The sequence below is a fragment of the Amblyomma maculatum genome, chromosome 1, assembly GCF_055883805.1.
Source record: "Amblyomma maculatum isolate TAMU_Amacu chromosome 1, ASM5588380v1, whole genome shotgun sequence".
Taxonomy (NCBI): Eukaryota; Metazoa; Arthropoda; class Arachnida; order Ixodida; family Ixodidae; genus Amblyomma; species Amblyomma maculatum.
Window position 1 is genome coordinate 331,026,308 of NC_139344.1, and position 26,051 is coordinate 331,052,358.

At 48.0% G+C, this 26,051-nt stretch overlaps 1 protein-coding gene across 1 annotated transcript in view; it reads left to right on the forward strand.

The window, feature by feature from the left end:
- LOC146207421 (glutamate receptor ionotropic, kainate 2-like) overlaps positions 1-14,886 on the forward strand; it is a 73,522-nt gene extending 58,636 nt beyond the window's left edge. The window contains exons 11-13 of the mRNA XM_084587241.1: positions 521-746; positions 11,652-11,920; positions 14,070-14,886. Coding sequence (XP_084443367.1) covers positions 521-746; positions 11,652-11,920; positions 14,070-14,225 — 651 coding nt within the window. The 3' untranslated portion in view covers positions 14,226-14,886. The remainder of the gene's footprint in view (positions 1-520; positions 747-11,651; positions 11,921-14,069) is intronic.
- Positions 14,887-26,051: the final 11,165 nt, after the last annotated feature.

Here is a 26,051-nt window from a genome sequence, read left to right on the forward strand (position 1 = left end):
TCAGGAGGAAAGCTCATATAACGGGTTAGAACCTTGGAATTTTCAGCTCCCCTAAATCGGCAAATTGTGGTAGTGTTTGCCGCTGAATAGAAATTGGTAATGTCTTAGACTGTGATACATGATGATGCCTAATGCCTTCGAATCCTGACATGCAGCGGAAATGGCCATTCAGCGGGATCTCACGGCGAAGATGGCGCCACACAGTGGTGCTGATGAAGACGGGATGAAACTTGATTCGCATTTTCCTGTCTGCGTTGGGATGACAGATACATGGACCAATGCTGGACTTGCGCTGCTCTGCTCTGCTCAACATAACTGCTTTGCGTTTTTCCAGATGATTTTGCTTGTCATAAGCTAACTTGTTAAGTCATCACTATTTTCCCGCGGCGACGTAGTTACACTAGAACTACAGTAAACAATGGCATTTCTGGCGGTTCTCGTTCATAACCATTTTTATTTGCCTTCTCCTTCGAAAAAAACATGTTTTAATTTTCTTAATGCTTCCTTTCTTCCATTACAGGAGTCCAAGATCCCCACATACAAGAAGATGCACAAGTACATGCTGGACCACGAGGCAGAAGTCTACATGGAGACGTCGACTGACGGTGTTAACCGCGTCAAGGCGGGAGACTATGCCTTCCTCATGGAGTCCGCTTCTATTGAGTACATCATTGAGCGCGACTGCAATCTCACCCAGATCGGCGGCCTTTTAGACAACAAAGGATACGGTATCGTCACCAAGAAAAGTACGCACTTTTGCATTGCCGGCTGCTTTTATTTTTGCTGGTTAACTCGCCTTTCAAATAAGCAAATTTAGCCTTAACTACCATAGTTAATGACACTGATTAGCTCCATGCGAAAGCGTTGCATTGGAGGCAGTAATTTGTCAATAAGATACTTTCCAAGCGGTGTGACGGGAGTCTTAGGATCCATGTTGCCAGTATAGGTGCATTCGAGATTCAATTAAGGTCAATTACCTTGATGCGAAAGTTACAGGACGGCGCTGATTGTTACGTTGACCCCGAAACAACGCAGCACCTAACACGTAAGATGATGCATCGGTAGAAAGTATCGTAGTTTCCCACTAACCTCAGTGTGCAAATAATGTCCCTGATATAGGTTAAGGCTTGCTCTTGTGTTGCCCCCCCTCCCCCCCCCCCCCCTTCCATTTCATGTATTTCAGAACGGGCTTATGCAACTAACGCAAAGCCTTTTCTTTAAGCAGGGTGGGTATGTAGGCCAGTTGGTGAAAATTTGAAAATTAAAACCGCAGCAGACACAGGACAGAGGGAGGCGACGACAAAAGGCGGTACTTGCAACTGTTGCACGTACCGCTCATTGTCGTCGCCTCCCTTTGTCCTGTGGCTGCTGTTTTAATTTCCAAAAGTGAAGCCTTCATTTTTGAAGACAAGAATTTTGTGAACCTAGTCAGATTATTGGCCAGTCAAGTAGCATCCTCACCTCTGAAGCAATCGCCAGAATAACCTGTCCTTTAATGAAACGCACATTTTACAGGCCTGGCTTTACACCATCGCGACTCGGCACACTGTCAAAACACGTTGTCTTCGTGAAGCCGAAGACATCCTTGTTGAAAACCAAAGTTTTTCGCAATAGTTCCCTGCAGACGACTCTGCTTGAACCGAATATTTACACGTCCTTCACCTCGCCAATGACATCAAGGGCATTTTCCAATATATGCAGCACTTTCTTCAGGAACTGACATTATGCCAAGCGGAACAAGCTGGAAAAAAAATACCTTCCGAATAGCATAATTAAGATCGTGAAATTTTGACTTTCAGTTAAAGCGTAATTTGATAAATGCTGAAATGTTCATCAAGTTACGAGAACACGGCTGCACCACTCGGCTGACCGAGTCTGAGTGTCGTCAACTGTGGGTTGAATAAACGCTCTCGGCGCGCACTTGTTTTGCTACGTTAACTCGAGTGGCAAATACGAGCTTTGCTAAACAGCTTCAGAACAAGAACTATGCCTACGCGAAATTCCTTCGGTTCATCAACTTTCCTAACCACACCATGCCGTACTGGAGATTGCAGCGCAGCAGTAACAAGGACGAGACGAGAAGAACGCAAACACAAGCGCTGCTGCTCCATTCGGTCTAGCTCCCGCTTACTTAAGTGGCTCCTTTAATAAACCCAGTGGCAAGCGATGCGCCACTTAACAGCGAAAGGAACCGTGTCGGCTATCAATTTGATTTGTACGTTCCCGCAGTGGCTGCCAGTAAAACTACCTCGACTGAATCTTTTGAACTGAAAGAGTCGGAAAACTTAATTTCCCCTAGTGGTCAGAAGCGTACACAAACTGATCTAACACTTTCGCTGGATAGTCGCTTTGAAGTTTGCCAAGACCCGCAGCGTTATCTTGCCTAGGATTGTTTGGGCTACATCTAAATTTTCCGCATTAAAGGGTAGGCCTGGGAACGCAAACGGTACCGCAGAGATTTGCGCACCCGAGTGTACTGCGCCAAAGACTGGCATATCATTGTGTGGAACCTGGATAGATAAAGAGTTGAAGCTGAGTTGGTAACCAAACGAACAGAGTACGCATCACTGCCTTTCTGCACAGACAAAATTCGTACCTTTGAACGATCGGTCGGCTTTCTTGAGGCACACAGCAGCAGAATGTTCTAGCAGCCACAGTGGTGACACTTAGCTGTCCTTGTCTGCAAGTAGTACTGGAGCACTAGCAGGACAGTTTGGCTTGACTGATTAATTGTCCTTCACAGCGCTGGCTCGCTGGACTGTCCTCTCCTTGAAGCTGGCGGGTTTTGTACACGGGGTCGAGGATCCCGACCGATGTGATGGAAAAGCCGCCTCAAGCCTGTCGTTGCATCTGTGACTGCCTTTTGACGGCAAACCACTGCTTTATGAGGCAGCAGTTTGTCGGAATGCTGGCATGTGTCGGGCTTGAGCATACTTAGTGTCTCTAAGAAGTCCACATACAGAAGGCGGTCTCGGATCATGCGTTCTTTACTGTGCTGTAGTCGCATCATTACTAAGAGTAGGCAGTGCGGAGATAACTGGTCGACCGATTCATCCGCCCCCTGAATATATCTGCTAAAACGCGCTTTCGGTAGCCAGGCTTCAGGCTGCCGCGAAGTGCTTGCTAAAGGTTTCTTTACCCACATCGTAGTTTGCTTCTTATGAAAACTAAAAAGAGACGAATATTAAACTTGGTGCTTTGCCCATAGTGCAGTCGACGGATCACTGGATCGCTGGAATGGCAGCACGTGGCGCTTCTGGTGACGAGGACGCCGATAACGAGAGTGCAGGGCCGTTTCCATTCTGAAGTATTAGAGGCGTTAAGCGAACTGTCAAGACCCAGCAAAATTTCTCTGTCCCGTCGTCTTTCCTTTTTTACGGACCTAAAAGTAACAAACAAGAAGCCATCGTTGCTCATGATGACCAAGCTAAAGAAAACATTACCGTGTAAAGTCACATAAGACCTGCACTTCGACGCTGAGGTAGTGGCATGCCTGATAAAGGTTACTCACTTTCTGCCGTCACCCCCCGTGCTGCGCAAATGGGAGCTGGTCGATAGGCATGTATGTGAATCGTAGCGCCGCGTCGTGCGATATCACAGTTCTGTTCGCCAGTCACGTGTGTTAATATATATATTGTTACGGGGATGCACTTAATGTAACAGCACTGCGATGGGCTGAACTCGGCGCTGAGACTACAGTAGCCGTGCAGTGTCCACTCTGTGTGCGTCGTCCTCTTTTTCAACGCTTTGTCGTCGTCGTCTTCGTCAGTGAGCACATCACTTTGGTACCGCGTTTCCAGGTAACACTACCCCCCTCGGCAAAAAGCAACGTCCCGGTGCGTATTACGCGTGCGATGTGGAGGGGGAGTAATATGGCTTTAGGCGGGCGACATGTACGATTTCGGAAGTGGGTGTAGCAGTCGGTGACTTTGGGTGGAGCGGTGAAATCTCATAGGTAACGTCGGTCACTGGGCGTAGTACACGGTAAGGACCTGTGTAGTGGGGCAGAAGTTTTTGACACAACCCCACACGACGGCACGGAAGCCAGAGCAACACCAGAGATCCGGGAGGGTAGTGCACATTCGCGGTGGTGAGCGTCGTAGCGGCGTTTTTGAGTTTCTTGAGACATGGTGAGATTCTGACGAGCAATCTGGCGAGCAGCGTCGGCTCGGGTGATGGTATCGCGGGCATAGGTTGTGACGGGGCTAGCGGCGGAGAGCAAAGTGTCGAAGGGCAGTAAGGGGTCTCTTTCAAAGAGAAGATAGAATGGAGAGTACCCAGCAGTGTCATGACGCTAAGAGTTATATGCAAAGGTGACAAATGGCAGACTAATATCCCAGTCGCGATGACTGTCGGATACGTACATTGCGAGCATGTCGGTGAGTGTGCGGTTAAGACGCTCCGTAAGGCCGTTCGTCTGAGGGTGATACGCAGTGGTGAACTTGTGCCGAACGGAGCAAGAACGAAGTATTTCCTCAACAACTCGGGAAAGGAAACAGCGGCCACGGTCGGTAAGGAGTTGACGGGGAGCACCATGGTGTAGTATGACGTCGTACAAAAGGAAGTCAGCAACGTCTGTGGCGCAGCTGGTTGGAATGGCGCGAGTGATCACGTACCGCGTGGCATAATCGGTGGCCACAGCGATCCATTTGTTTCCCGACAAGGACTCGGGGAAGGGCCCTAGAAGGTCAAGGCCAACACGAGAAAATGGCTCAGTCGGGAAAGCAATCGGCTGCAGGTGTCCAGGTGGTAGCACAGGGGGTTTCTTCCGGCGTTGACAGAGGTCGCAAGCGGCTACATAACGTTGGACAGAGCGGTAGAGTCCAGGCCAAAAGAAACGCCGGCGCACGCGGTCGTATGTGCGTGAGAGGCCAAGATGACCAGCTGTAGGAGCGTCGTGCATTTGTTCGAGAACGGCGGAGCGTAGGTGTTGGGGAACGACCAGCAAGTGCTCAGCACCATCAGGTCGCACGTTGCGGCGATATAGCGTATTCCCATGAAGGAAGAACAGGGCGAGGGAAGAGTCACGGCTGTGTGTGCGGAGGCGGTCGATAAGAGAACTGAGGGTTGGGTCCAACCGCTGTTCGTCGGCTATGTGGGAAAAGTCCGATATAGAGAAGACCCAGGGGTCCGACTCATGGTCAGTAGAGGAAGGGGGATCGACGGGATAACGGGACAGACAGTCTGCATCCTGGTGAAGCCGACCGGATTTGTATACAACGGAAAAGGTATACTCCTGCAAGCGCAGTGCCCAGCGGCCGAGGCGGCCAGCAGGATCCTTCAGGGAAGAGAGCCAACATAAGGCGTGGTGATCGGTAATTACAGTGAAGGGTCGGCCAAACAAATAGGGTCTGAATTTTCCAACGGCCCAAACGAGAGCCAGGCACTCCCGTTCCGTAATAGAATAGTTCTGTTCTGCTGATGACAGGAGACGACTGGCGTAGGCAATAACGCAATGTTGGCCGCGTTGTCGCTGTGCAAGAATGGCACCAATCCCGTGGCCACTGGCGTCGGTGCGAAGTTCCGTCGGGGCAGACGGGTTGAAATGGGCCAACACAGGAGGATTGGTGAGAATAGCGATGAGGGTGGAGAATGCGTTAGCCTGTTCTGGTCCCCATGAGAAAGGAACGCCTTTCTTCAGCAGGTTGGTGAGAGGACGAGCAACAGCGGCAAAGTTTGGGACAAACCGGCGAAAATAAGAACACAGTCCTATAAAGCTGCGGACATCACGGGGTGAACGGGGACATGGAAACGTACTGACAGCGCGAACTTTGTCGGGATCGGGTTGCACGCCGGTGGCATTCACCAAATGGCCAAGCACTTTAAGTTCGCGGCGACCAAAACTGCACTTCTTTGAGTTCAGTTGAAGTCCAGCACGGCGGAAAAGTGCCAAGATGGAAGAAAGGCGACTAAGATGGCTTTCGAACGAGGGCGAGAAGACAATCACGTCATCCAAGTAACATAGACAAGTCGTCCATTTGAAGCCGCGGAGTAAGGAGTCCATCATGCGTTCAAACGTAGCAGGGGCGTTGCAAAGTCCAAAAGGCATAACCTTAAATTGGTAAAGTCCATCGGGTGTGACAAAAGCTGTCTTCTCGCGGTCTTGTTCGTCAACAGAGATCTGCCAGTAGCCGCTACGAAGGTCGATGGAGGAAAAGTAGCGGGCTCCATGTAAACAGTCCAAGGCATCGTCTATTCGCGGCAGCGGGTAAACATCTTTCCTTGTAATCTTGTTCAGATGTCGATAGTCGACACAAAAGCGCCAATTGTCGTCTTTCTTTCTAACGAGCACGACAGGAGATGCCCAGGGGCTGTTCGAAGGTTCGATGATATCGTTGCCCAACATCTTGTCGACCTCCTGCTGGATGACTTGGCGCTCAGAAAGGGACACACGATAAGGCCTCCGATGTACAGGCTTTGCATCGCCGGTGTCAATGCGGTGAGTCACAACTGATGTTTGGCCCAGAGAACCGGCAGCAAAGTAAAAAATGTCGGAGAAGGATAACAAAAGGTTGCGCAGGTCTTGAGCGTGTTCGGGGCTGAGGTCAGAGGCAATCATTGCGGAAATAGGGTCGGTAATTGTGGTGGAGAGTACGGGTGTTGGAAGGACGCTTGAATGTGGACCAGGAGTGAGTGCACAAATGGTGCAGTCTGTGAGAGGGGACAAGGTAGCAAGGGATATTCCTTCGGGAAGAACTTGGGGTGACAGACTGAAGTTCAGGATAGGAAGGTAGGTGCTGTTCTGTGTAACGCGTACAATGAGATGAGGAAGAACGACGTTGCGGTCAAGAAAGACTTCGGTGATAGGGCAAGCAAGATAGTCACCGTCAGGCACAGGCGGGAAAGGTGACAGAGGTAGGTAAACAGCAGAGTCAGGGGGCAGGCGAGCGAACTCAGTGGAGCGAAGGCGGGGTGCAGATGGAGGATGTTCTGAGCAGACAGGTAGGTCCAAACGAAGAAGGCCGCTGGAGCAGTCGATAAGGGCAGAGTGGGCCGTTAAAAAGTCAAGGCCGAGGATCACATTGTGAGGGCACTGGTTGAGGACAGTGAACAAAACAGGGATGTGATGACCGGCAAGGGTGACTCGGGCAGTGCACTGCCCAGTGACGGCAGCAGTACTGCCATCGGCAACACGAACGGTGGGCGAAGCGGCGGGGGTCTGTACTTTCTTGAGGCGGCGGCAAAACGATGAGCTCATGATCGAAACTTGGGCACCAGTGTCAATGAGGGCAGAGACGGGAACACCATCCACGAACAGGGACAGGAGGTTACAGGGCGAAGAAATGGGCAGTAGAGGATTTCCAGGTCGGGGTACCAATGCAGCGTCACCTCCGGGAGCTGCATTGGCTAGTTTCCCGTGAAGCGGCCGGCAGAGGACGGCGAGGAACTGCGGCCAGGAAGAGGTGAACGGGAACGGCGGGCTGGCGGGGAAGGAGACCGACTGGACACAGGAGGAGGCGGAGTAGTATCGGTGCGGGGCGGCTCATAACGAGGCGTGAAACGGGGGTGACCGTAATTGGAGTAGCGGTCAACGTAAGGAAAACGTCGAGGTGGTGATGTCCAGCGGCTGCGGCACTGGCGAGCGATGTGGCCAATACGCGAGCACGTGAAACAGATAGGCCTGTCGTCAGGGGTGCGCCACTCATCAGGATTGTGGTATCGGTAGCGCGGCGCGTAGGTGTTGCGGGGTGTAGCGGTGGCGACCATGGGAGGGACGGAGCTCGAACTGTGTTGTTCTACGGTGTGGCTACAGGGGACGCCAAAGTTGGCAACCTCTTGACGAACGACGGCTTGAATGAGGGATATCGTCGCTAGGTTGCTGTCCGAGGAGGGCGGGTTGGATGCAGCAGGGGCGAGCGCTTCTAGTTCACGACGCACAATGCGTGTCACATTTTCAGTGTTGGAAGGTTGCCTTAGGGTCGGCAGATCCTCGCACGTGGAGGTAGGGGCAGTGTTGGGGAGCCGATCGAAGCGATGTGCAATGCGTCTGTGTTTGGCCTGCTCGAAATGTCGACAAACCTGCAAAACGGAGTCAACCGTAGTGCAGTCCCGACAGAGTAGAAGATTGAAGGCATCGTCGGCTATGCCTTTCAGGATGTGCCCCACCTTATCAGGTTCTGGCATGTCTTTATCAACTTTTCGGCAGAGGGCCAGAACGTCTTGTATATACGTAATATAAGGCTTGGTAGATGTCTGGGCACGTTTGGCGAGGTCCCTCTTAGCGGCGAGTTGACGGCCAACCGGTTTTCCGAACAGGTCACGGAGTTTTTGTTTGCAAATATCCCAGGAGGGTATTTCTGCTTCATGCGTTTCGAACCAAACGCGTGCCGTGCCAGTAAGGTAGAAGATGACATTGGCCAGCATCAGCGTGGCGTCCCACCTGTTGTGCTGGCTAACACGCTCATAAAGCGAAAGCCAGTCCTCGACGTCGACCTCATCTGTACCGCAGAATGAGCCAGGGTCACGGGGGTGGGCTACGACGACAGTTGGGGTTGCGGAGGTAGATGGAGCCGCGTCGGTTGTCATCGTGACGGTTCCGAGGTGACGGCCACTGCGGAGATCCAGCGTCAGATTGTGTCGAACCCGCGACCTCCACCAAGATGTTACGGGGATGCACTTAATGTAACAGCACTGCAATGGGCTGAACTCGGCGCTGAGACTTCAGTAGCCGTGCAGTGTCCGCTCTGTGTGCGTCGTCCTCTTTTTCAACGCTTTGTCGTCGTCGTCTTCGTCAGTGAGCACATCACTTTGGTACCGCGTTTCCAGGTAACAATATATATATATATATATATATATTTACTCGCAACAGTACAAAACGAAGTCCGTACCTCTTGACGGCCGAAGCAAATCGGTAATCTCGAAGTGTTGTCTTGAAGTCGCCCATTCCGATGTACGGGTTCCTTGAAACAAGGTGATGACTAAATAGTGAACATACCTTGGATATTCTGTCGATGCCTTCCGCCGTATCCAATAGCAAAGATCCCAAGCCCTGACTATGGCAGTTTATCTCCGCGAAATATATCCCACTTCTGACACTACATCACGTTATCGCGTGAGTTGCAAGCAGGTGCAGCTACTGAAAAGATGTAACCGACGGTCGCATTCGGCCGACAGGGCCTTTTTTCCGACCAGCGGTACATATGTAGCATTGAAGAGTCGCACGCACTGCAACGCACAATTATCAGTACTTGTTGTCGCCACAAACTGGCTTCCCAAAGTGAGCTATCCATATCTTCTGTTTCGCAGTTTGCGTCCTTACAAAAGATAAAGCAATCTCAGCCAATCAGAGTGGAGCTCACTACATGACTGTGCTCCTTTTATCCCGCCGCCGCCGACCGGAAAAGAGGGGAAACGCACAGACATGCAGTGCAGTGTAGTGTGTTCAGATCCATATTACAGTTGGTAGTGTGCGCGTGTGTTGTGTCTCTTCGCTTGTGTTTGTGTTTGTTGCGCCACATTTCTGGGTATTACGCAGCACCAACTAGCCCCTCAAGCCGTTATTTTGTAAAAGCCCAATGTCAGCTTTAATTCACACTAGGCATATATTCTCTCATCTCCCTTGTGGTTACTGCTTCCCTTCTGCTGTCAGCTTTACTTGTAGTGATTCCTTGGAAATACAATTAGAGATTAAAGCTGGTAAATTTTCTAACTTCTGAGACCCGAGTCGTATATGAAAAATGTTTCTTTTTTTTACTCGAACACGTTTTATTTTCTAAAGCAAGTAATGTTAGTCAAGCTGAATACCTAGCAAGTCGGAATAAGATCTAATGGTCATTGACATTTAAACTCCGCCTAGAATTTCACCCAGAGCACAGCGACATTTTTAAACATTTCTTAAGTGCGGAGGTACTATATCCTAGAAATTGGTTGATTCTTTGCTGACTGTTTTTGCTTTCTTATATTGAAGTTATTTGCTCCATCGACAGCGCCTTAAAGCGTTTATAAAGCATGAAATTCAGAAAATTTATAAAAAGGCCTGCAGTACCATAAGATACGAATTTATTAATTAAAATGATGAAATACAGAAACCCAGGAACGGGCGCCAAAGAGCTGGGCTCTAAAAACAAAATGACTCCTTAGTGATCACTCTAACAGGGACGCTTAGCAATACGTATGACTATCGCTAAAATATGGGATGCAGAGGTCCGTCGATTCTGAATCCCTAGTATTTAAATTTAGTTTGATCTCTCTTTATGCGGTAGCGCCTTTCCATGTTTCCTGGTTTTCCCAGCTGATTAACTCAACGAAAAACGCAGCATTTTGAAAGGACAAGGAAGACGAGGACAGAGCAGAGCTACAAGCTTAAGCAACAGTTAAGAGCTTAAGCAACAGCTTGAGCATAGAACTTAAGCAACAAGCTTAAGTTCTATGCATTGTCTTCTCGTCTTTGTTGTTGACCCTACAACAGATGACACATAAGAACATTGTGGGATAGGCCAGGATTCGGGGTGCATACGCAGCTATCTAGTTGTATATTTACGCGGCTAGAATGAAAACGATAAGAAGAGAAGCGAAAACAAAACAAGAAATGGTCTAATGACCCCGGTTCACTGAAAATTGCGCAGTACTTTGTGCATTATATGTAAGCATAGCTACAGGCTTTGGTAAAATAACGCTGCTGACGTATAGCATATCATTATTCAGTGTTATCCTGTGATTTTATCATTTTCCACTGTGTGAAATATACCCACTGATTGGTTTTTGTATTTCATTATTCAAGTTATATTGTCAATCTGTTCTGTACTTAGGTTGTTACATATTTGTACAATTTGATTACCTAGTGCTGGTCTCAATGCTGCTCTTATTTATTTTCTTTGAAATCGACAGATTTCCTCTCTTCATGTGTAAGTTTGCTTTATATGCAGTCATTGCTATGTGTTGTGCTGGAAGTGTTTGCAGGGACATTGGCCCAGTCAGGCGATCATTGATATCGCCCTTTGTTTCTGCCCCTTGGAACTACTTATGTATTGTCTTAAGCACAACAAACAAACAAACAAACAAATCAGACCTGTAAAAATACGAATTTAAGGGCCGGGTATGGTGGGGCAGCCTCATTAAAGAGACCTGAATCTGCTTTTCTCACAGAGTGAGCTAAATGTGTACCTTGTGTTCCCAGGTGCATTTGTAATGACCATAAATGAGCCAAACATTTAGATCAGTTCTAAGCAACAGTAGTATTTAAACGCATAGTAATAGCGATACAATCGATAACTCTATAGCATGCCGACTTAACACGCTTTTAAAGCATAGCTATTCAACGCATGCGCCCTTGTTTGCCATCAATTTGCTCTCCATGTGAATATGCACCTACGAAGGGCTCAATGTGACCAAGCTTTATTGTACAGTCAGGGACAAAAGTTTGCGGGATGCGGATTTGTGGAAAAACATTTATTTCTTTGTTACCTCGCTAGTCTTTCCTGTGATATTTTTGCTTTCAATGAGGCATGCATGTCCCCTCGTAGTTCAGCACATTTCATTCACTGAGTATGCTCAGTCACAGAGAAATAAATATTTTTCCATGAGCTCACTTCCCGCAAACGCTTGTCCCTGACTGTAATTGACTGCAGCGCTGCTTCAAAAGGGAAAGCAAGTTAGCACCCACTTCGTAATTTTTTTTTAACCTCCCTCATCGAATTCGCTGTTTCCCGCAGAGTCACCGTACCGGCAGATTTTGTCTAGTGGCATCCTGAAGCTGCAAGAAGCGGGCAAGCTGCACAGCTTCAAAGAGAAGTGGTGGAAAGAGCGCAAGGGCGGCGGAAAGTGCGTCGACGACGCCAAGAAGTCGTCGGCCGTCACTGAGCTCAGCCTGGCCAATGTGGGCGGCGTGTTTGTCGTCCTGTTGGGTGGTCTCGGCCTCGCCTCCATCGTGGCCGTCATCGAGTTCTTCTTCAAGGCCAAGAAGATGGCCAAGGAGGACTCGGTGAGTCTGCCATACACAATGGCGCTCCCAACACTAGGCATGCAACCGCGTGAAACCAAACCAAGGTTATCACAGCCTATCAGGGGAAGAGTTTGAAACAGTCCTTGTGACTGAAACCAGGTCTCCTAAAGTAGTGAAGCTGCTATTGTGAGTTAACTACCATGACTTCAAAGCCCGAGACTACTTAGCAGCCAGGGAAGAACGGATCAGAATAACTGTGTTCTCGGCTTCTCTCAACATATCCTCCCAAGACTTCTGTAGTGAATAATCAGAAATATGGGATCTTTTGTTATAAACAATGAATATTTATTGGTGTGTGAGGGATAAGGCAAATAGGGAGGGATTTTCAAAACTTGACGCTTTGTATACTTTCAATTCTACCCAATTCTGCCCAATTTAAGACCTCTTCAGACTGCTTTATTTTGTTTTCATTTAACCAGATATATGCGACGCTCTTGGCTTCGTTATTCTCCCCTCTTCTGTAACTTTCTCCTCCTCACGAGTACATAGGCCACCCAATGGAATGTTTTTTTTTTCTTTGTTTGTATGGGGTTTAAATAATACATAAGTGAAAAAAATACGCGTAATAGCTTTTTTCAGGTGCCGAAGACCCACTCAGACTTTCCAGGCATGCTGAATCGCAGAGCTCCTGGCTGTTTCTCTCGCCTTTTGTTCTTTAACGATCACTAACGTTGAGTCTTTCATCACTTCGCTAAGGCACTAATGCCGCTATGGGCATTCGATGTCGTGATCTCGCGCTCTGTATCCCAATGCTAAGGCTACTAGGCGGGGTAAAAAAACTGCGATAGTTTCAACTGTGTTTCAGATTTAACAAGCAATATTTGATATGGCATCTGTCGTTAATTACTAGACATTATTATATGGCAATCAGTGGCTGAATGAGTAGTTGTTTGCTGCTGCTTTGCGAATGGGCGCTGTGGCCTTCTTAAGCTATTTTTGACTGATTTTTCTGCACCTTCTCTGTCAATGTACTTTTGAGGCAGAAATAAAACAATTATTATTATTATTATTATTATTATTATTATTATTATTATTATTATTATTATTATTATTATTATTATTATTATTATTATTATTATTATTATTATTATTATTATTATTATTATCATCATCATCATCATCATCATCATCATCAACAACATCAGCAAGAATGTGGCAGTCTTCTTAAATATGTATTACATTGTTTCACAGTATTGAAAGTCATGCAGCCACTTACAAAGTAACTTGGTGTCAGCAAATACCTTCAGCGGCCTGAAAAGATATGCTATTAGTGGGATCGGTTAAATTGTTTTTGTCTGCACTTTTATGAGCAATTGGCGCGAAAACCCAATTTTGATTTTGTAGCATGCACAGAAGCGACAAAATTACCTCGGTTATGATCCCTGACTACTGTACCGGAACACACGGGTTCGAACACGACCGTCGGTAGCTGCGTTTTGCCAATGGCGAAACCGAGAGGCCTCCCTGTGCTGTGCAATGTCAGTTCCCGTTAAAGAACCCCAGGTGGTCGAAATTTCCAGAGCCCTCCATTAAGTTGTCTCTCATAGCCTGAGTGGCTTTTAGATGCTAAACCTCAGAACCAAATCAAACCAAACCAAAATTACATTTAGAACAAGACAGCTTTTAAAAAAATTAAAGGTTCAATCATTTCGCAAGCAAAGCGATATTGCTATACCAAATGACATGAACTTTCTTGTAGTTTCAACGTTTCAACGGTTATGCCAAATTTCAGGCACTATATTGTATGAAAGATGAAGTCAGGTTAGGGAACTACATTTTCAGCGAATGGATTCTATATTCCTGCACATTGCATAGCCGAAGATGACAGAGAGAATAATTTTGATATCCTACCGTTGCTAACGACGGTGTTTGGAAGGTTTTGATCCAACAGTCGGGAATTTGTGCCTTGTTTAATGTTTTGTGGAACAACCTAAGATTCTTATTCTCTGAAAATATGCGGAGTATAGAGCGCTGAAAGACAATTATACGGAAATAACTGTTGCCTGATCGCTTAATTCAGAATGTTTTATCCCTTATTCATGTGCTACATCATATTCAGCGCTGCAGACGCAGTGCTACAGGTGTAAGAAACAAGTTGTCATCTCTTTTGTTTAATATTCCCTCCCAGGTATCCCTTTGCAAAGAGATGATGAAGCAGCTCAAGTTCGCCATATCGTGCCGCAGTTCCACGATGCCCGTGAAAGGCAACAAGCCGCCCGAAGTGGACAGCAACGGCGGAGACTACCGAATCTCCACGCTGCCGTCCTTCACGTCGGACTTTTGAGCGTCGCCAACGCGCGAGCGTCTCTGTGGATCTGCACAGGTCGTGATGTAGACGTGTGCACGCCTTCAGAACAATACTGGCCCGCCCCACTTCCACTATTTCCACGTTTCCCGTCCCTTTTGTGTTGCTCCTGGGCAGCCCTCATCTCGGCGTTTCAACACACCACCACGCTGAAACTGAACTCGCTGCTAGGGGAATTTCTCTCCTGTGCTCATTAGTGGTCTCTAGGTTTTACGTATCTCAGCGTTTCGACCCGCTCATCTCTGTGTATAGATGGCATTTCCAGATGATACTTTAGCGCACCCTTTCGCGTGCCTACATTTATTCCACCTTTGTACGACCTACCTTCCTTCTTACACTGCGCTCGTTGCCATTATTTCTTTGTGAGTTATTTATTGCGTGCTGCATTTGCAAGAATGTTGCGACGACTGTGTGTTTCGAATGCGTGCTCTTTGTAACTTTCGCCTCGGTTCTCACGTTACTCAGAGTGAGCGCATCCTAAGCGCATTATAGACTTGCATGCGTTACCCTCTCCCGTCATGGTTCGAAGACGAGTGCGTGAGCCTTCGACACTGTTTGTATCGGCGCCGCCTCGGCACGGTGCCCCCAACATCACCGCCTAACAAGAGGAGTACCTCAAAGTACACAGAAAAGAACGAGTGCAGAGAGAGAGGAGTATGAGAAAAAAAAAAAAAAAGCAATGCTCCTTTAGGGATGTCGACAGTCCCATACCTACTTATTTGCTCATTTTGTTAAACAGCTGCATCGTTTCACCAGTTATGCAGTTGCGGTACGCGTTTCGCATGTTATATTCGGTGTTTTGCATGCTGGCGCGTGTGCGTGTGTTGTTTAAGTGTGATTGTGGGATGCCAGGGTGTGTCGTATGCTAAGAAGAGAGGCTGGTTCACTGTCCTGTTCGTAATTCGATGTTGTAACAGTTAGCAAAATCTACAAAAACGAAAAATATTTAGAAAAGCTCTGGGCGTGACTGCTGTTTGCCAAGTTTTTCATTCTAGGATAAATGTTAATGGAAGTTCGGTGCTTGTCTTATCTGTCTCGCGTTTTCATATAACAAATGGTTGCTGTATAGCTACAGTTTAGTTAACATGTTCTGCGGTGCTGTAGCTAGATTTAAAAAAGAAACATTTCAGCGCAACAAATAGCATGTTGCTTGCACTGTACGGCTGTCCTATCGATTTGCGTTGGGCGTAGCGATGAATACGATGCTGATGCTTTCATCATTGAACGCTCAGATGAAAGAAATGAACAGAAAGCTTTACACGCCCCATGATTTTTTAAAGACAAATATTTAACCGTCTTGCAAGAATTATGTGTATGAAAAGCCTACCAGTCATGCTTCACAAACTTTTAAGCCTGTAATTATGTTTTCCTCATTACCAACTAGCAAAGTTGTAAGTAGAGCTTGGTTACTTAGAATGTACACTTAAACACACCGTAAAAAGCTCAAGAACTCGTTTTCTGAAAAAAAAAAAATCTTTATCTCACAGACCAAAATTTAGCTCTAGATAATACCCTTTGGTTTAGTCACTTCTACAAAGACGCGGCAGCTGTGTGACTTCGCAGCTAAGTGATAGAAGATTTGTTATGCGATAGCAGGTATTGTTGTACCGGTTGCTTTGTTTTCTACGAAAGCGCCTAATATTGATGTCTTTCTCTAATGCCCTGTTTGCATGCATGTTGTTGTTACCAGAATGCTGACGTCGGCGAATTACTCGCTTACGCCATCCAACTTTCCCACAGTCACAATCTCTGAAGTATCTTCCCAATAACCGCACCTACGAAAGACACAAATAACGACAAGGAAAGATTGAATAAGGGAATTTCGGGCCAGATGTAGGACTGATAGATTCTTCCTTTCAAGGCCTAAATGCTCCAACATTTACGGTTGCCTCTCTGGTAAAGAGTCCTTCGTGAGCGTTAGTCAAGGTCCTCGTAGCTTCCCATAGACCTAGGCACGTGGGAAAAATCCTGAATCAGCTGGGGTTCACGTTGTTCATATAGCTATTGGCGATACGCGTAGCTAGGTTTCATTTTCAACTGTAATTTCAAGCAGCAATGGATGCTCATTACATCATGGAGTTATATTTCTTTTAAAATTTTGAAAATCTTTTCTGCTTCGATCGTTGTTGCGGTTATGATCACGGAAATTTAAAGAAATGTTTTTGCCGCTTTGTCTCATGAAGGAAAGTAACGGAGTACAGTTTTCACTCCCTGAATATAGCGTTGATAAACATGTATAGATGAGTCAGCGCGACGACGTTGCAGAGAGCTGCTTCTAAAGGCCAATGTCCAACGAGTGCGGAGTCACACAGAGGTTGCACCGTGACGCCACTACGTGGTTCATAAGTCATGTTGAACAGTCATACTGAAATCGCTCATGTATAACAGTACTCAAGTCATCGTTGAGCATGTGTTTTTATGTTTCTACATGCTGTGCGTTAAACTGTTCTCATTTTCAGCTGGCGTCAATGTTTGACTGCTACAGGTGCCAAAGAATGCTCAACATCTGAGCTTCACGTACAGTCTCTGTCAGTTTTTCTCTCTCGTTATCCTTGACATCACCGAACGCAGTATCTTCATACATACCCTTCTGTGTGCTGGTTGCATTTCCCTAACTGTGCTGTTATTTTCGGCGACAAAATGTTTCATGATAAGGCATCATCTTTATTTTTATGTCCTTTAGTCATCTTCGTTTCTTCTTTGAGGCAGTTTTCAAACTCAAAGTGCCAAGCTCTCAACCCTTATAACTGCAAGATTGTTCTTCCGGGTATCGCTAGCAACCTCAAAATCTGAGCGGACAAATTCTCATTTGCACTGAGAGAAATCGGCTTCTTGGTATGTTATTTATTTTTATCTTAAATATTTACGAGCGTTTAATAATTCTATAAACCCTAAAATATATAGGCGCATTCTATTCATCCATTTTTTTTTTCTTCCCGGCTCAAGTTCGCATTGCTTCTTTCCACATTTATTGCCTTTAGGCCCCGATGCGCTTGGATTTACGTAGGTGTTAATACAACGCCCGAACATAACGTAAGCTTTTAAATTTCTGGTATTTTGCGGTATGTTGGGTTTATCGCCCAAAGGCGATACAGGATATGCGAGGCATTTTAGTGGAGGACTTCGATTTGATTTCGACTAGCTGTGCTTCTTTGAAGTGCACCGACATTTCACCTCCACCGAAACGAGTCCACCGTCTGAGTTTGAGCCCGGCTGCTACGCATTAGAAGCCGATTGCCGAACCACTGAGACACCGCAGATCGTAGCTCCAAAATTGAATTGAATGATACCATCAGCTCATAATTTGCTCGCACTGCAAAAAGTTTGTTGTTTTTCTGGGAGCGCCTTTGAGCTCAGAAAGCGAAGAGGCAAAGTGATGAAATGAAGGAGCACATCTTTTTTTACACCTCTTTTAACAATTTCTACATGTCGATCTTGCAGCTGATTAATAAGAAATCTTAGCCATCTTCCGAAGTTGCCGTGGCAATCTTCGATAGAACTGACACTAGCGGCAGCTGACCGAAACCATGTTTCAGCAACATGCTCCTTCTCTTCCTCTATTTCTCTCTTACTCCCTTTCACTGTGCCAAAGAGGCAGTGGCTTGCACAGAGTTTGGACCGCCAGATTGCTTCCAAACAGTGTTGCCTCTTTGTATGCCTATTTTTTAATAAAAGTAGTAGTTCATAGGTTGCCGTGTGACATATACCATAGAATATAGAGCACAAGTCGGGCGCAGAATAACTAGTCACCTTTACACGTTAATCATTTGTTTATTTTAACGACGAAGTTCTGAAGAACTGACGCTCGTACCGCTTGGAGAAAGCGTGAAGGGTGCTTTTGGTCAAGCGGCTATTGTATATCGGAGAAATCCATGGTGTGAGCATTGTGTAGCTTGAGCAGATAATTGTTTTTTTTTTTTCATATTTTGATTTCGAGGTTTTGATCTCAACAGTGTTTGTCAAATATTGTTGGCGAGTCGGGCGCAAAGGAGTTGCATTCTCTTACTCTTTTCCTAAAATGCTTTATTGAATCGTACAGCGCTGCCTCTCCCAAGAGCACAGACATGAAAAGTGAAACAATGAAATTAGCCTTAGCAAGCAGTCTTTTTTTATCTATGAAGTCCGAATCCTATACATTCATTCATAACAAAAAATATTCTTCCCGTGATATACAGATCAGTGATTTTAAAGTAGAACAGACTTCTCAAGAACTTTATAGCATATAGAATTTTAGAGGTAGCAGTGAACATTGCTGAACAGCATAATCTGTAGGTTGCTCTAATCTTTGAGTCAGTATCTACCGCTTGATGCTACGCGGATAACTCTAAGAAAGTTTACGCAGGAACTAAGCGTGTTACAAGAAAAACATTAACGAGAACTTTGGGTTCCATCGCGTGTTCCACTTAGAGACAGTTCGGTTGAAAATTGCTCTCCATACGTGTGAAGCAGTGTGTTTATTTGCGGCGTATTAAGCATTGCGTGCATAAGTCGTTGTTGAACACGTATTGTGCGTTTGTTGTCTCACTGAAGCTGAGAGAGGGCTGTTGCATCGGTATCCGGCGACGAACATAGAAAGCAATCATTGGTTCTTCTCAACGCGCATCAACGCGTGTGCTGTTGAGCAACAAATGTATGTGAACTCCACTCGCGCTGTTTGGGTGGACACGGTATCGTTTTGATACATTATTAAAAGTATTTTACCTAAATAAAGTTACATACTAAAAAGGCCTCAGTCTCCCGAGTTTTATTGTTCATTTACAATTCAAACGAAGTGAAGCCTTGGAGCACCAATCCATCAACATCGAAACGGTCATCTTTTATTGTTGGTATTCGCTGTTTATACTTCACCTCGCAAGCTGTTTGCAGCATTACGAAAGGTAAGGGCAACCTGTGCGTATCTGGATGACGCGTACAATATTACTCTGTTCCTAAGGCATTAATTTTTTACACTTAGCTTTTGAAAGGGAGTCTGGATTTTTTTCAGTTATCGAGGTGAAGAAGAAAGTGTTTTTTTTTTTTCCGTAATAAGGCCTTAGCACGAAAACTGACAAAGGCGGCACGTCGCCTATAGATCATGACAGTCTGCCTTTTCCAGATGTCTCAAGCTTTTTTGTTCCTAAACATACCGTCCGGTTTTACAGTGTGCGCGCAGCTCATGTTAGCGACATGTGCAATCACACACTGAAGGTGATGTCAATAGCATATATACCTGCCAATTCGAGGTTCATATCGGGTCACCTGGAACTTTGATCGCGGTTAAAAACAAACCCACAAGGCGGCGCGAGTTACGGGTTTATTTTTAACCGCTTTCACATGGGTAGCAGACCAACTTTTGCGAACGCCATAGAGGGTGTCGCCAGTTGTACAAGAAAAGGGAAGTACGTGCGATCTCTTTGCAACAAACACATGTGGGGAAGAAGCAAAGTCATGGTAAAATTCAAGCAAGTCTGTTATGCACGTGGCTGCTGACTCCACAGATCGTGCAGAATCAACGAGCCGCTCTGCACAAGCGTCAGCAGGCTTGCATTCGACCACTGGCATGTGCTCTAGACGAAAAGAAGATATCTAAAAGGAGATAGTAATAAATAAGGGGTCGTTTTACGCCAGTGACAGCGTGGATTCACTATTATTTCGTTTTTCTTATCCACGGCATAATCCTCCAGCACTCTAGAAAAGGCAGGACCTGCGGTTACGTATGTCCCACCGTAGCGCATGCGTCGTGTCAGCGGATCAGGTATTGCGCGACAATTCTACATCTGGGGCGTTGTGTAAGTTCCCGCCCAAGAAGCTGAAATCAAAATCGATTTTGCTTTTTTTCGGGAACTGACGACATCCTTCCCGAAGTGTTAAGTGCGCTTTACGGTAGATGGCGCCACGCTGCGCGCGAGTCGTTTTCTCACCTCGTGGGAACTTTTCTGGTCTGCTTCACCGCACGCCTTTTCTGGCTGAAAACCTAAACATGTTCCTTTTCTCTGTGGCTGCGGCCCAGTACTCAGTTTTTAAGACTAGCAGGATAACACCAACGACAAAAGTGGCCGTGAAAAGCAAAGGATGTAGGAACAAGCAGCAAATCGTATCATTAGGAGCTGCCAAACCGATAGGCTCCACTGTAGCACCGCAAGCAAGTGTCGCGACAGTGGGCAAGCGGCTGGGGCAGGACGAAAGTATATAGCCGCCGGTACATACATTGTGCGAGATCCCTCTATCTGTGCAATCGCTTATTGGATGCCTCTTTGCATTTCTCTATACAGCCCAACGCCATACCCCTGAATCAGGAGCCTTCTTTTAGTCGATATAGACCGTGTTCTGCCCCAACAATCAGTGGCCAGATTGTCAATTGCTTTGTCCGGGAGGAAGAAGAAGAAAAAAATGGCACTGTAAGGGAAAAATCTAAGGCAGGAGTATCATGCGAGAATTTTGGTGCCCACACACACAAAAAAATGTAAACAGGGTCCCACGTGACGACGGCACGGTGCTTTTTTTCTCCAGCAAGGGCTGTATGGGAAACGTTGGCTGAAATAATGGTATGGTCGTCGTGGTCGTCGTCGGGGCCGTAAGCGTGCCTCTAATCTTTATAACCACCCCCGACCACTTAGTGCACCCAGCTATTCCAAAGCAGTGGATCTTGCAGCCGCGCCCCCCTCCCCCTGCTATCTCTCCTTTTCACCCACCCTCAAAGCTGTCCACATGCTGTGGACCCTCGCACCCTCTCCGAATGTCGTGTTATGTGGATCTCGTGACTCCCGGAGTCACACGCGATGATGTCCGTGCCAAAACCTAGATCCCTACCCTTATGGTTAGCCTAGAGTTGACAAACACTCCGACTGGCATTAGCATTGCACACCATCGCAACTAGCTCTTAAATTACTACAAGAGTGAACATTCGATAATTTATTTGCTTGTTTCAATGAATGACATCACGTTAGCGTCACCAAACAGGAAAAGAGAGGGTTATAGAATATGTCCTCATTATAGAAATGAAAACGTGTGCATGGGATACAAATAAACTGAGCGGTCCTGAGCTACCAACAGTGCTAACATTTGAATTTAAATGCCCTGCGTAACTTCTGTTATATATATGTATATATATATATATATATATATATATATATATATATATATATATATATATATATATATATATATATATATATATATATATATATATATATATCGGTTATATATATGTATATATATATATATATATATATATATATATATATATATATATATATATATATATATATATATATATATATATATATATATATATATATATATATATATCGGGAAGTGGCGCGGCCTTCGAATGCGCGGCGCGCCACGAGCCCTACACACCTTCCTCCCTTCCCTTACGGCGCGGTTCAGGTGCCCCCAGAAGCAAGTGCGACAGATACTACGCCTTTCCCTTCCTGTGAACTAAATATATATATATATATATATATATATATATATATATATATATTTAGTTCACAGGAAGGGAAAGGCGTAGTATCTGTCGCACTTGCTTCTGGGGGCACCTGAACCGCGCCGTAAGGGAAGGGAGGAAGGTGTGTAGGGCTCGTGGCGCGCCGCGCATTCGAAGGCCGCGCCACTTCCCGATGCTCCCTGCGCGCGGGCCGTTTCCCTTTCCCCGCTTGTTCGGGGATAACCGGTCCCGCGCGAGGGGGCTATAAAAGAATGCACGCGCCGCCGTCTCGCCCTCTCTTGGTCTCTGGCTCCTTGGTCCCTGGCTCTTCGTTCCGGCGCTCTCAACGACCCGCAGCCACCCGGACGACGACACCGACTTCGACGATCCCGGATCCCTGTGAGATTAAAGATGTTTATCATACGGCCCACTGTGTGTTTGTCGTGCGCATCCCTCGGGCAGAGGAATCGCCCACAACTGGCGCCCAACGTGGGGCTGAATTAGCACCCATGTGGACGATTTCTCTGCCAACGTGGCAGCGCACGGCAACACGACGGGCCGGTCCTTTGTATGTTAGGCGCGACGCCATTTTGAGTTTAGGGCTATCGTGTGTGCAGATGACACGGAGTGTAGTATAGTAGTGTTTGTACAGTGTTTTATTTTGTTTTGGGTTATGTGTGTGTTTGTTAGTGTCGGGCGGTTTGTGTTTTAATTTTTTTTGTGCATATGTTAGTTTTATGAAGTGTTTAGCCTTTGTGACTAGCCTCTTGATGCGGGCTAGGTGGTAGTCGTGCGCGTTTAGACTCCCGGCCGGCCTTAGTTGTTGAGTGCAATGCCTCCGAGAAAAGACGTGCCAGATAGGGCCGCCGCTTCGGACGCTAGTGCGTCCGGAAGTGAGGTAAAGGACGCGGTAGAGTCTGCGCAGGTTACCGATGCGGTCGCCCTGATGAGGCAGATGAACGAAGTGTTGTCGGTGTTCACCCGTCAGCTCGGTTCGGTGGCTAGCGCCAACCAAGCCACAGCTGCGGCGACAGTCTCGCGTCCGGGGATAAATGTAGAGGTTCCCTCCTTTTCCGGCTACACGGACGTGAAGTCAGTCCACGAGTTCTTGCAAGAACTCGAGGATTATCAGACGGCACTGGGTTCCCCAGACGACGTGGTGCTAGCGCAGGTAATCCCTGTGGCACTTGTTGAGAGCGCGGCGCGGTGGAGACGCTGCCAGCCGGCCTTCCAGTCGATGGCAGACTTCACAGATCGCTTCCGCGCCGAGTTCTTGCCGCCCGATCACGAGCGCCGGATGCTTGAGGAGCTAGTGTTGCGGACACAGCACCCAGAGGAGAGCCTCCTCGAGTATGTACGCGCAATGCAGGAGCTCTACAAGAGCGCAGATCCCACGGCAACCGATCTAGAACAGGTCACGCGTGTGATGAGGCAATGCCATCCGCGCTTCAAGCCGTATTTGCGGGGACGTGGTTTTGCAAACCTCGAGGCCCTAGCACAGGAAGCGAAGGTAGTACAGGCGGATTTACTCGCTGAATTGCGCTACCAGCCACCCCCCAGGCCAGCCGAATCGCTAGAGCCGCGATGCGCCTGGGCCGGAGGCCCAGACTCCGTGCCGCGCGCCAGAGGCGCAGACGTAATGACGGTAGGGCAGGAAAGGCCAGCGGAAGGCTCGCGATTCCTCGCGCTCTTGACCCGTACGCGTTCGAGCAGCGGCGTCGAGCTGGGCTCGCCAGCGACGTCCGCACAGGCGCGGAGAGAGGGGAAAGACGTCCCCAGCCGCTTTGTGGAACGCGGCATCCCCCGACCGCGCGGCAGGTGAACGATCGGCTTTGCTGGAATTGCAACCAGCCGGGCCACGTGGCACGAGAGTGTCAAGCAAGGCGTATGCAGGGAAACGCGGACCGCCGGCGGCCATAATTGGTAACACCAGCCTGTCGCCGTCGGCGGGAGAATTTCGTGGTAGCCACGGCGGAAAATGGGAAATGTACTCCCACGCCGCGTCACCGGGCGACCGCCCCAGGGGCGCAGAGGCTTTTGTCCCCCTCGCCTGTAGAGCGCAAGGAATGTTGTCGCGCTCGAGCCCTTTTATGCTAGTGCGGTTAGTTGGTCAAAGCTACTCGGCACTCGTTGACACGGGCTCAACTCTGTCATTGGTCGGTGATGATGTTTTCGAGGCTTGCCGTAGATGTAACATCCGTGTCAGGCCAACAGAAACCCCTTTGAGCTTAGCAGCAGGGACAACAAAAGCAGAGGGAGCGGTACGTCTGATCTTGCGTTTTGACGGCAGGAAGCGGAGGCATCGCTTCGTCTATCTGCCCGGCTTAACCATACCAGTTATTCTGGGAAGAGATTTTCTTTCGAGTGAAGGCATTGTGCTTGACATGGGGGAGAACGGCTATCGCTACAGCCCCTTCACCCCCCTCATTCCCTTTGTACGCGCACTCCAACAGGAACGCGTCGTTGAGCGAGCGAGCATCCAAGCTTTTGTGGCAGACAGCTCCCCCGCGACACTGAATGGTAGCTCATTAGAAGCAATTATCGCGTCCTTCTCAGGAACCGGTAGTCAGCGCCGAAGGCTCGTGGAAACTTTACTCCCGTTTTCGGATTGCTTCACAGAGAAACCAGGCAGAACCGACTTGCTTCAGCACGAGATCGAAACGGGTGATGCACGCCCTTTCAGATGTAACCCGCGGCCGTTAAGCGCGCATAAGAGACAGCTTCTCGACAGCGCCCTTGACGAGATGATAGATACCGGTGCGGTGAGACCCTCACAAAGTCCCTGGGCGTCCCCAGTGGTTCTAGCGCCAAAGAAAGATGGTTCGGTCAGGCTGTGTGTTGATTATCGAAAGCTCAACTCACTGACGCCTACGGTTGCGTACCCTTTCCAGTCGATCGAGGCTGTGATGTACGCGTTAGGGAACGCAAGGTTCTTCACAGTCCTGGATGCAAGCAGAGGGTACCTGCAGATTGAGGTGGCGGAAGGTGACATTCAGAAAACCGCATTCACCTGTCACCGCGGGCTCTTCGAATTTACTCGACTCCCGTTTGGTTTGTCTAATGCACCGAGCACGTTCATGCGATTGATGGACATCGTGCTGGGCGATGCAAGGTTCAACTACGCGATGGCGTACCTCGACGACGTCGTGATATTCTCACAGTCGTTCGAAGAGCATCTCATTCACCTGAATTCCGTTCTTGATAGAATGAGACGTGCGGGTATAACGATCAACCCAAAGAAAGTGCAGTTGGCATCAAAGAGAGTGAACCTCTTGGGATTTGTGGTTGATGATGGCACTTTGAGACCGAACGATGACAAACTGCAGGCAATTCTGAACTACCCCTGCCCGACGGACGTGAAAAGCTTGCAGAGGTTTTTGGGAATGGTTGCCTTCTACAGACAATTCATCCCTAGTTGTTCAGAGCTCGCTGGTCCGTTGTACCAGCTTTTGCGAAAAGGCTCGAAGTGGGTCTGGGGCAAGGAGCAGAACGACGCTTTTGTTGCCTTGGCTCGCGCGATAGCGAACACCGCTAGTTTGCGCCTCCCCGACCTGAACAAGCCGTTTGTCTTGCAGACAGATGCTGGTGATGCCGGTGTAGGAGCTGTTTTGTTGCAGGAACACGAGGGCAAGCTGCGCCCTGTCGCGTTCGCTAGCCGCACGCTCACATCGGCGGAGCGGAATTACTCCGTGATCGAAAAGGAACGCCTGGCGATAATGTTCGCATTGTCAAAGTTCGACATGTACCTAGACGGAGCGGTTTTCACCGTGCAGACAGATCATCAGGCACTTTCGTGGTTGAGGAGGCTAAAATACCCCGCAGGCAGACTCGCGAGATGGGCGCTGACGTTGCAACGTTACGCGTACGCCATTAAGTACCGCCGGGGCAATAAGGTGGCCGATGCGTTATCGCGCGCACCGTTGAAGGCTGGCAGAAGCGCAGAAGAGGCGCAGACCAGCTTTGCTGAAAGCGGCGTCGCCGCTAGTGGAGAGGAGGAGAGGGCGGACGCGAGTGTCGCGCCCTGCGTAGTTAAAGAGAGAAAGGAGGCGGACAGAGCTGCCGCGCGGTGCTGCGAGAGAGAGAAGGCGCAGCAGCTGGTGGCGGCGACTACTCGCCTGCCAAGAAGCGAGGCAGAGAGAAATCTGTCATGGGGAATAGCGGTCAGTAGGGAAGAGCTAATTGAGGCCCAGAAAGCAGACGGTCTATGCCAGCGGGTGCTGACAGAGCTTGCGAGTAGTGCAGCTTGCACCGGGAACGCTGAGGGCAAGTACGACGCGTATCTGCTGGGCGATGATGACTTACTGCTCCGCTACATCCCCCAACTTGACGAGGAGGAGGCGATTGCATCCCCCTTCCGAGTCGTGGTCCCGAGGAAGTTGCGGAAACGATTCCTCCAG